Source organism: Dipodomys ordii, unplaced genomic scaffold (genome assembly GCF_000151885.1).
Source record: "Dipodomys ordii isolate 6190 unplaced genomic scaffold, Dord_2.0 Scaffold115, whole genome shotgun sequence".
Classification (NCBI taxonomy): Eukaryota; Metazoa; Chordata; class Mammalia; order Rodentia; family Heteromyidae; genus Dipodomys; species Dipodomys ordii.
This window is the reverse complement of record NW_012267331.1, coordinates 149,920-162,135: the sequence shown is the minus strand read 5'-3', so window position 1 is coordinate 162,135 and position 12,216 is coordinate 149,920. Positions and strand designations below refer to the sequence as shown.

General features: G+C 43.6%; 1 protein-coding gene across 1 annotated transcript in view; it reads right to left on the bottom strand.

The window, feature by feature from the left end:
- Sntg2 (syntrophin, gamma 2) overlaps positions 1-11,524 on the bottom strand; it is a 152,639-nt gene extending 141,115 nt beyond the window's left edge. Inside the window, exons 1-3 of the mRNA XM_013028867.1 lie at positions 11,485-11,524; positions 10,356-10,501; positions 132-269 (exon numbers count right to left, since the gene is read on the bottom strand). Of these exons, the coding sequence (XP_012884321.1) occupies positions 132-269; positions 10,356-10,501; positions 11,485-11,524 (324 nt within the window). The remainder of the gene's footprint in view (positions 1-131; positions 270-10,355; positions 10,502-11,484) is intronic.
- Positions 11,525-12,216: the final 692 nt, after the last annotated feature.

The following is a 12,216-nucleotide window of genomic DNA, read 5'->3' as shown; positions in this document are numbered from 1 at the left end:
ACTGTCCTGTGAGGACAGACCCTGAAGGTGACGTGTACATGCGCACTGTCCTGTGAGGACTGACCCTGAAGGTGACGTGTACATGTGCACTGTCCCTGGAGGACTGCCCCGGGCAGCCCGCAGGCACTTACGTTGGCACCCGGAGGGCTGCCCCCTATGCAGACGACGTCTTGCCGCTGAATGGTCAGGGCCTCGGGCGTCAGCTGTAGGCGGACGTCATAGGTGTTGTCTGAGGCCTCGTCATACAGCAGGGCCAGGGATGTTTTGCTCTGTGGAGAGAAGGCAGAAGCTGGTACAAGTGGCCTGAGTGCAGTCGCCCCGGGGGAACTCAGGGCCCGCCCTGGCTGACAGCCTCCTCGGCCGCCGGCAACGCCTCACTGGCTGCCACCTGTGCTCGTATGGCTTGTAGAAACACAACCCGTTAGCCAACACAGTCTCTGGAACCCCGCACTCTGGGCCTTCAAGCTTGCTAAGTCCCTGCAATACACTTCACACCCCACTGTCCTCTGCACAGCCCCCACACACAGCTGCTAGGACACAGGGCACACCCACGGGAGGCAATGTAAACAGGCTGGAGGGCAGACACTGGGCATGTGAGGAGCAGGTCCTCGGGGGGACCAGGGCCTTCCACTGTAGGACAGGAGGTCAGGCCCAGGCAGGGGCTGTGGCAGGGGACATGGCACAGGGCCTGTGAGTAACCAGAATGACAGCCTCTGTGAGTGGATGGTCCTCCACACCCGCCAGTCCGGACACGCCGACTTCTCAGCTGACACCTAAGGAGCCAGTAAGGACCACATGAGTGCACTGTCAAGCTTCCTGAATCCATCAGGAGACCAGCTCCATTGTACCCATGGGTTGTCTGCATGAGGGGAATCCAGGAAGGAAGCAGAGGAACTTGGTGTTCAGAGGAAACACCCTGCCCAGGGTCAAGTCAAGGACAGGGTGGTGGGCCTCCAACTAGCGAGCCTAACATTTAAGTTGTCCCTTCTGATATTTAATTCTACACACATTTGGAAGGCAGCAAAACAGCAAAAGCAACTCAGAAAAACTCTACGTGCATTGAAGCTGCAGTCCTTTGTCATCAAAACAGACAACGCTCCCAAAACAAACCAAGCTTCTGCTTAAAAATGCCACAAAATCAAAGGCAGGAGAAAAACCAAATCAGAAATCGTTGCACATCCCAATTCAATTTGCGTTTCATGATGACGTTCTCCTATAGAAAGCACTCATCTTATGTCCAGATAGAGTTTTCCAGGGACAACAGCGCACTTTACTGTAAACGCTCTGCACTGCCCAGCAACCGCTGTACCTTCCTTCCTGCACCCCCTCCCAACCCCCCCCCTGCCCGGGGGGGGGGCCTGTTCCACCAACAGTAAACCCATGAAGTATCAGGTCAATACGTCGGACTATATAAAGGGACGAATTGCACTGAGAGCCAACACCTCAGGAAAAGATCTTAAGATAGTTCTTCACAATTCTATAACAACCAGCATGCTTCAAACGCATCTAATTCAAAGACTAAGTTCTAGTTATCCACAATTACAGAAATTAAACATCCATGAAGAAAATCTGTGTGTGTGAGTGTGTGTGCATTAGTGAACTATTTGGGATTATCTTGACATGAAAGCCAGAAATTCTTGAGAGAACTCACATTTGCTGTATAGAACATAAAACATTTCTATCTCAAAACACCATAAAACCTGGTGTTAAAGAGCTTTACAGATAAAGATGGAAATGAATATACATTTTCAATTGAGCACAGAGCATGAAAAGAAATTGCTAGAAGAGCATCAAAATGTATGTACAAAAGAGCAGTAAGTCTGAAATAAAACATCAAGAGGGTATAGTAAGAAATATTTAGAACTGAATGACATTATGTGTGTAATAAATGTGTATGTGTGTGTGTATGTGTATGGTGGGTTTCATTAGACAGAGTAATGAAAATATTGTTTGAAAAAGAAGCACAGGGGGATTCCCAGAACAACAAAAACAAAATAAAACAAAAACCAACCAACCAAACAAACAAAAAAGAAGCACAGGGGTAAGGCAGGAATGGGAATTGTGGGAATCTGTTCAAGGTGCAATCTGTGCGTCTATGGAAATGTCACAAAACTTCTTCACACCACAAATTAAGTTACATTCCAAAGAAAGAACATAAAGGAAGGAAAGAAGGAGGAAGAAAGAAGGGAAGGAGGAGGGAGGGGAAGAGGAAGGGAGGGGGAAAGGCGGAGGAAGGAGGGAGGGAAAGAGAAGAGCAAAGGGGAAGCCAACTTCACTATCACCCAGATTCACAGTGACCACAAACATCATTTAAGATTTATAAAAATATGACTAGTTACTATTTAAGATTAGGGGCACCAGTGTAGGCAAGGGGAAGGATATGAGGACTCATATGTAGTACATACAGGTGTGTGTGTGCACGTGTGTGTGCATGTGTGTGTGGCATGTATGCGTGTGTGCTCATGTGCTTGTGTGTGTGTGTGTGTGTGTGTGTGTGTGTATGTGACCTACTTATCTCTGGAAAATGTGAAGAAAATGAGCATCCGCTGTAACAAGGTTTAAATGAGGCGTTTCTTCTCAGAGGTATCTGCAGACTTAATCAGACAAGGACATGGCTTCCTGATTACTGATAGATGTTCACCTCCACTTTTCATTTGTAAAGTGAGGCTGGTGTGTGTAATGATGACATGCTGCTTAGAATGTTCAGCTCTTGACTTCACAAGCCAAGTGTCCAAAAATATCAATGCCTGAAGAATAAGAATATGACCATAACAAGTATCTTAAAAATTATGCTTTCATATGAATGCACACATATGCATATGTGTGGGAGAATTTAGAAATGCAAAAATTAGAGTAATTATTAAATTTATATATCACAAGCCAAGTACCAGTGGCCCATGCATTAAATCCTTGTTACTCAGGAGTCTGAGATCTGAGGATCACAGTTTAAAGTCAGCCTGGACAGGAAAGTTCATGAGACTCTTTCTCCAATTAATCACCAAAAAGCCCAAAGTGGAGCTATGGCTAAAGTGATAGAGATCTAGCCTTGAGCATAAGAATAGCTCAAGGCAGTGCTCAGGCTCTGAATTCAAGCCCCAGGATCACTACACACACATACACGTATGTGCACACACACAATATAACATATATCTGTAATATAATTTTATTAGTATATAGCATTTACTATTATTTTAAAACATTAAGTTCTATTTCATTAGTGCCACATTTTGACACCAAAGTTAATTTCCCCTTAAAAAATTTAAAGTGGGCCTGTGCTAATTAAAAAAAATCATACACATTACATTTCACCATTTTACAGCTTTTAAATGTATGTATCTGAGTGCACACATGCCCAAAGGACTCATGAATGCATTTACATGACAGCATACTAAAGCTTGTTAATAGTTCAGACAAAAGAAGGCTTTTTGTAAAACAGAACACACTTGACAAAAAAGATCAGACACTAAGATTCACCAAATATCTATCACCATTTCATTACTCAGAGTGTGAAGAAAAGGTATACAAATGGCTGCAATTTGTTTTCCATTGCTGAAGCAGAAATGAGCATGTCATTTTCACTGAATTATTGACCTTAACTGAATTAAAGCATGAACTTCACATGCTGAGATAATTCTTTAGAAGTGCTACTCAAGTGCACAGAGCAGGAGAAGTTGTAACAGGGAGAGCTCAGGGCCGAGTCATCATTAATCGTCTTTTTCTTCAGCCTAAGTAATGGATATCTCCTGCTTCATAACTGTAACTGCTTTAGACTAAGACTTTGAAGAGAACAGACTTCTTGTGCACACATGCCAAATGATTATTGAAATGTAAACAGATGACAGAATGATTTCTCCACTCACACTGGAAGGAAGGATAGCTATCTAAATACTTCAAGTCATATATTTTGGTGAATGTGCCTATGCTCAGTTTATGATAAAGCCAGAGTCTTAGTGCAATAATGAGTCTTTCTGGAATTACTTCAGTGTTAAGGCACTTAGCACTTTTAACATAAATATAAGTTCAAAACATAGATATGCTCTATATGAGTAGCTAGAGTAAACGCTCTCCTTGCTATAAAACTTTACGGCATGCTTCTCATTGTGGTTATATAGCACAGTGATTGAAAGACATTATTAAATGCACATTTGCTTTAGCCTTTTAGCGGCAGCTCTGTGTAGACAGCCCTGAGGACGACGAGCAGTATTTTCCTGGGCAGAGGCACTTGGCTGCTGCTGAGGTTTCAGAATCTAATGACAAGCTGATGTCACAGTTAATCTCTGGAGACAGGATGTGTCCCAGCTGCTCCCAGGAGCTGCTCGCGGGTCTGCACAGCCCTCAGCATCAACGCCTGCTCTGTGCTCTTCACTGGTGCTTGAGGTGCTGAATTTAAGTAAGTGCAGGCACGTTTAGCAACTGTCAAAGCAGCCTTTGTTATGAGTAATGTAGCTAAAATATAGCAGATGAATATATAAAAGTGATAAAACAATAAAAGCCTGTAAAAATAGAACACTTTTCTAATTTAAACTTTTATGTATTTCTGAAATTTTCAGCATTTTACCACTTTTTACTATCTTGTTTCTCAGCTCCTTCCTTGTCTGCAGTGTCTTTAAGTGGAAATTACATCCACGTGCTCTGTAAAATGCACATAGCAGAGACCATTCAGTAGAAAAGGAGCCAAGCACTTTATTCTCTGCTTATATAAAACTCTGCTTACTCAATAATTATTTAAGGAGGAAAGCCTATCTTCAAAACGATGGCTCACTGGGTATTGTGTACAGGAAGTTGGCTCCAAAATACATAGTTTGAAATTATGCCTCAAAGGAAAACAAAAACAACTAAACTCATACTTTGCAAATGTTAGGAAATAATAAAGTACAAATCAGGAATAAATCAGAGATTTATCCATAGAAATCCATAGAAAATCCATGAAGCTGAGTTTTTTTTTGAAAACAAAAGCAAAATTTTCTAAAACTGAGATTAAAAAGATAAAGATAAGAAGGAAGATTAAAATGAATAAAATCAGAAGTGAAGGGTGACATTACAACAGATGCCCTGAATAAAAAGAACATAAAAGGGGCTATTATGGACAATTACATGCCAACAAATTAAGTTTCCTGATGAAAATGAATACATCCTAGATAAATGCAGCTTACCAAGATTTAATTAGACAGAAATAGAAGCTCAAACAGACCAATAGCAAATAAAAGACTAAAGCCTTAATTAAAACTTCCCAAAAACAAAGCCCAGGACCAGATGGTTTTACATTTGAATTCTACCAAACTTTCAAGGAAGAATGAATGTTATCAAACTCTTAGTAAACAGAGCTTTTAGGAAGACTTCTAAATGCAGTGTGTGAGGCCACTATCACCTTTACATTTAAGCCAGACAAAGACACCACACGGAGTTAAAACTATGGGTCAATTTCTGTGATAAGTGTGCAAAACTCATTAATAAAACATCAGCAAACCAGATTCACCACAGTGCACAACCAGTGTAGATCAAGGCAAAGTAGGGCACGCCCCTGCACACAAGGTTAAGTGAACATGTGTCAATCAAGGTGGAGCATCATATAAACATGAAAGATAAAACGAATGGCTGTCACAATCAACGTGGGACACACAGCCTACACAGTCATCTGGTAGAGGACAGAGTAGAAAGCGATGCTTCTCATATGCCTCTTGTTGGCTCTCTGTGTCCTGTCTGCCTGCCTTGAAAATTATGTATGGCCCGTGAGTGATACTATAAATATCTAATGAGCCTGGGAAGAAGAAGGGTTCTCTGTACATCTTAAATTCACACAGAGCAAGTATCCACAAAGCATGGCACCCTTTCTTCACAAAGCTAGCAACAGCTTGGACACTGACAAACATTGTCATTTGGCAAAAACTTACAGTTAACACGAATAAGGAAAACTGAAAAATTGTCCTTTACAACCTGATTGGAAGGAGGGCCTCTCTCCCACTACTTCCACTCAACATAGTACTAGAAGAATTATTACACACAAGAAAGAAATGAAAGGGACAGAATATGGAAAAGAAAAAATAAAATGATCTCTGCTTAAAGATGGCACGGTCCCACATGCAAAATCCCAAAAGTAGCCATAAAAACAGTAGAGCTAAGAAATGAATTGAGTAAAAACATTAGAGCTAAGAAATGAATTGAGTAAAAACATTAGAGCTAAGAAATGAATTGAGTAAAAACATTAGAGCTAAGAAATGAATTGAGTAAAACTGCAAACTATAACATCAACACACAAAAGTCAGTAGCATTTCTATAAACAATGATGTAATAGAAAATGAAATCAAAAGAACAATCCCACGTGCAAATATACGTGAGTGAAATGGCCAGCCAATTAACTACTTTAGAATATGTTGAACCAGAAAGTGGAAAGTTTACATTGTGGTAATTATAAAGCATAGATGAAAGACGGTGAATGAGACACAAATAACTGGAAAAATATCTATGTTCATGTATCAGAAAAATACTGCAGACTCAGTAAAAACCTCAGTGGTATTCTTTGCAGAAACAGCAAAAAAATATATATACAAAACCAGAAAAGACTGCAAATGTCCAAATTAATTCTAAGAAACAAACAACACAAGTGGAAAGTTGAAGACACCAAACTTCCTGATCTTAAATTATATTGCAAATCGACAGAAACCAAAGAAACGGAGTGTCGGCAGCCTCGCAGATACAAAGGCAACTGCAACCGTGGGGAGAGCCTGGAAATAAACCCAGATGTTTAAGTCAACTAATGGCAATGGTGTTTACTAAAGGGAAATGATAATCTACTCAGTAAGTGATGCTAGGAAAATGGGATTTCTACATGCAAAAGAATGAAATTGGGTCCCCGTGCTACATGATATAAAAACTACATCCTGCCAGGGGTTGGTGGCTCACGCCTGTAATCCCAGCCACTCAGGAGGCTGAGATCTGAGGATCAAGGTTCAAAGCCAGCCAGGGCAGGAAGTCTGTGAGACTCTTATCTCCAATAAACCACTAGAAAACTGGAAGTGGCACTGTGGCTCAAGTGGTAGAGCGCTCGCCTTGAGCTGAAAAGCTGAGGGACAGCGCCCAGGCCCAGAGTTCAAGCCCCACAACTGACCAAAATAGATAGATAGATAGATAGATAGATAGATAGATAGATAGATAGACAGACAGACAGACAGACAGATCCCAACTACACAAAAGATGTGAACGCAAGAGCGAAAGCGATAAACTTCCTGGAAGACAGGGCAAGAGTGCCTTGTCACCGGAATTGACAATAACTGTCTTTGGATATCACAGCAAAACCTCAGCAAAATAAAGGGACAAAATACATGGAATGACACGGCAGCTATCAAGTCAGAGCTCGTCTGGTGCGGGTGAGAGGAGGAAAACATCCATGCGCCGTGCTGGAAACACACCTTGGTGCCTTCACTGGGGAAAACAGCATGGGGGTCCTCAGAAAATACAAACAAACTTACCTGGTGGCATCTACCTAGTCAGGTCAAGGACCTGAGTTCAAACCCCAAGACCACAACCAAAAAGCACCTAGGAATAAAATCACCCAACTCCCACTCTCTGTGCATGTGGCTAACTCAAGCAACTGAAAACACCACTGCAGGGGCTGGGAAGGTGGCTCAGTGGTAGAGCGCTTGCCTTGCATGCATGAGGCCCTGGGTTCGATTCCTCAGCACCACATAAGCAAAAAGAAAAAAAGCCAGAAGTGGCGCTGTGGCTCAAGTGGTAGAGCGCTAGCCTTGAGCTGAAGAGCTGAGGGACAGCGCCCAGGCCCAGAGTTCAGGCCCCACGACCGGACCCCCCCAAAAAAAGAAAAGACCACTGCATAGAGCACTGACCATGTCCATTACAACAACCGGCTACAGGAGTAGCCTGTGTGCCTGTCAGCGCATACATAGATAAAGTCACAGACGCATCCATGCACAATAAAATACTATCCAACCTCTTACTTATTTATGTACATATCTGTTTACTTATTTATTATTTGTGGTGCTGAGTCACCACACGCAGTGCTCTACCACTTAAGCCACAGTGCCTTTTCTGGCTTTTTTGATTGTTAATTGGAGATAAGAGATTCTCCCCTGGGGGCTGGCTTTCAACCAAGATCCTCAGATCTCAGCCCCCTGAGTAGCTAGGACTACAGGCGTGAGCCACCATCACCCAGCTCAACCTTAAAAAGAAAGAGAAAGGATCCTTCCATTTAAACCACAACACAGAGATATCTTGCTATTAATCAGGTGCACACCATAATTTCCTTTCTATGTGGAATCTCAGAAAAAATGTAGCACACCAAGACTAGAACTGAATAGTGGTGACCAGCAGTAAAACAGAGAAAAGTTGAGCTATGGGTCATAGTCAACAGAAGTAGACAGAGGGATGAGCCGGCCAGACTTGTTTCTTCCTGTTGTTAATTACTGTTATCGTAGCGGTCATGTACAGAGGGACTGCAGTTACACGTCAGGTAAGGAGGACATTTCTTTTTGAGCAGTGTCGCCCCTCTCTCGTTTTCTCTGTGTTTTTTTCCATCCCAATTCCCCTCTCCCCAAGCTGTATAGTTCACAGTGTCTGGTGAGTGTCACTGCTGAATTAGTTCTCCCTTTGTCCATCCATTTCTGTGCTTCCCCTCCCCTCCCCAAATCAGATAAACACGTATAAAAGACAAACAGTACAGAAACCAAAAACAGCGACAAAGGGGGGAAAACAGAAATATCACACACACACACACACACACACACACAGAGTAAAATGAAGAACTCCTTTCCATTCCTTGTTCATTTTGATAAGCATCATTTTATACGATCATATGCACACAGCCACTGAGGCTTTGTGATCCTCTCTTAAGAATATCCTCCTTTGTTTCCATTGTTTGAGAACCCCGTTCAATCCATCACATCCAAGTGTAATTTTTTGTCATGAAATAAACAACACAGGGACTTATGGCTCACTTTGTGTGCTATTGGATTCATGTTAACTGAGTAAATTTGAACTGCTCCTGCCAAAGAAGATTGTGTAGCTCTGGAAGACAGAGTTCAACATTTCCGTCCATAACTCCACATGCCATATTGTATTCTACCAATGTACACAATAAAATGTATTTGAAAGTTTCCAGAATGATAGGGCTGAGGATAGTGATATAAAACAGAGCTTAGGAAGAAAATTCATAAATTGAAACGACTGCTAAATTCAATTTTGTACCATAAATGAACATTCTCCCCCTGAAAACAACTTGAATATTTAAATTTCATGAATTTATAATAAACAACATCTAATCCTAGGATGCATTTTTTGGAAGAAGCAAAATCACATCCTGGCAACGACTGAGAAACCAACTCTCCCAAGAGGCATCACCCAAATGTCTTCAAAGGGTGGGAGAAGGTGCAGTTATCAGAACGGGGCGGAGGGTGAGAAGCAGCAACTCAAAGAACAGGAAAGTGGCCCCACCAATGTCCCACCATGCAGAGAAACCATTTACATCGTGAGGAAACTGTCTGGCCATGAAGACTTTAAGACAGACAGTTCTCTCGCTTTACAAGTCAGGAAAGGCCAAGACTGATGAAGACAGCTTAGCTAGCCGCTCGCGTCCCGGGGCAGGCTGAGGGCAGGGCACGAAGACGCGGAAGACTCAGGAGACGACCGTGCTTGCTTCTGGTCCTTGCTGAATGGACCCGTGCACCCCCTAGCCTTTGCCTGACGCCACACGAGCCTCTCAGCTCACATCACCACAGCTTCCCCTGAAAAACGACCCTGTCACTGATTGAGAGCTGACAGAACAAGAGGTGTGAACAGGGACCCACTCAGAACCCTGCCCCTCCTCAGCCAGGCCTTGCCACACAGGTGTATTTTTGAAACATAATTCGCATCAGCGTCAAGGCGGGCTGAGGAGAATGCATTCTGCTGCCTACGTGTCATTATGCCGTTCAGACGCCTCCAACACGTATTTTCCATCACGCTTTTGAATTGCCTCCCGCCATCAGGACTGACACTGATGTTAAGGAATATATGCAAATTTGTTTTGAACTCAAAGAAGAGAAATTCTTTTTCAGGAGACAATGTTTTATGCTCCTCTGTAGAATCACACGTTCCAAGGCCAAGGAGCGGAGAGGGCAGGTGGAAACTCTATACCTATGAGAACCCCAAGTTGGGGCCAGAGGAAGGAAAAGAAGGGCCCTGGGCAAAGGTGAAAGGAAAAGGCATCGAGGGAGGGAAGAGCTAGAAAGAGAGCAAAAGAGAGAGACAGAGAGACACGGAGAGAAGATGCTAGAAACCAAGGTCGTGAAGAGCGAGGGCAGTTGGAGCGGCGGCCAGCCAGGAAAATGGAGGGCTTCCCAAACTCAGGGGGCCACTGAAATCACCATCTGATAAGACTCAAACCTGCTGGTGCCGGGGTTCCCGGACATGGGGACCCGTGTCACAATGTGAGCTCGAGGACTGTATGTGCTGGTGATTCTACTGGACACAAAAGCAGAAAGCAGAGACAGGATGAGGAGACGAGGAGTAGCTGGAAACAGATGGCCAGCAAGAGGCAGCCGTGACTGTGAACAGAGACAAAGGCTACACAGCAGACCCTGGATAACGGAAAGAACTTTCCAAGTCAAGTGACTGCACTCATGAAGACCTTCACAAATGGCTTGAGTCTAGAGTCGAATCTTCCATCTGATCACTGGACGGGACAGCAGTCAGGCAGTCTGGAGCAGAGCACTCCACGTGATGACTGGACAGGACACCACGAATGGTCTTTGTCACCTGCCGACACTAACCAACATTGCCAGCAGAGCTGTATTTCCACTGCTGAGACAAAAGAAACTTTCTACCACAATATTATAAGCAACAAAGTTATCCTTTTAAAACGCAAAAAAGAAATAAAGACCTCCCGATCGAAGTAAGAACTGACAGAATTCATGACAGTTTTAAAGAAGATACTTAGGGGACTATTACACAAAGAAGAAAATATGTATTCATAAGAACATACGCCCACTGTAAAAGAAAATTTTAGAGACACTTGATGAATACAGATGTTTACACCCTCAATATTTGCAAACAAGTTCAACAATACACTAAAAATGAGACTATACCACGATCAAGAGATTGAAGACAATTCAGCCTATATAAATCAATAAATGTAATAAAGTGTACAAATAGAACCAAGAACAAAAGTCAAAAGATCATTCCAACAGATCCAGAAAGTGAATCTGACAGGTTCCCGATAAAAGCCTGGAAGAACCCGCCAGGCCACCGCTGAGAAAAGCCCCTGCCCTATCCAAAACCTCACCTGCCCAGCCATTCTTCAGAGGCAGGTCTGAACCACTCACACTTGCAAAACAAGCTCCGTGCTGGAAGTTCCTGCTGACTAAATGTCCCGCTTTGAGCCCAGGCATACGAACCCTGCGTGGCACCCAGGAGAACCTGCGGGACACTGTGCCTGCCGGCTTCCAGCCCCAGCGCCCCAGCACCACCCGCGTGGCTCTGACGAGCTCCTTCTACCCGGCAGCTGCAGCCTTTCTTCTCCTGAGAGGTCCGGCATGGAGCAGTACGTGCAGCCACTTCAAAAGTCAGCTGGCTTTGAGAGACTTCTGGAATACAGCCACCTGCCACTTTGGGGACTGAGAAGCTCATTGCTACACTCAAGGCTATATACTTGGTGAGACAACTTGGTGACCAGCAATTATTTACTCACTTAGTATTTACAGATGCCAGAAATATAAGAAAACCACACAGGCCCTCAAGGGTTCGGAGAGCCCCCAGCTCCAGGCAGTGTCTGGCAATGCCATCGGCAGGGACAGGACACAGACACCACATCACCTGACTTGCCACCTGCCACCCTCACACTGCCTGCTTCGCGCCATGTCCTTCAGAGCTGTGTTCTGTGTCTGAGACTCACAGGGAGTCAGAGGGAGTAGCTTCTCATGATTACAAGAGACTGTGTTCAAATAAATGCTTGTGTGTTCCCATGTGAGCTCCTGGGCAAAGTGTAAGTCTATCATGTGCATCCACATGTGTAACATGGTCTGTGCACATGCGTGTGACACGTGCGCTGGATGTTCTTCTGGTGTGTGTGATGTATACACGTGGTGCTTGTGGGTGGGGGCACTTCTGTAAAGATGCACTGGGAACTACCTCTTCAGGCCTCCTAAGACATAATTATCTAAGATTCTTTCCAAAGGAGGTTTACATGTGTTTGTCACACACATGTGCACTGAAAAATACTAGTAAAGC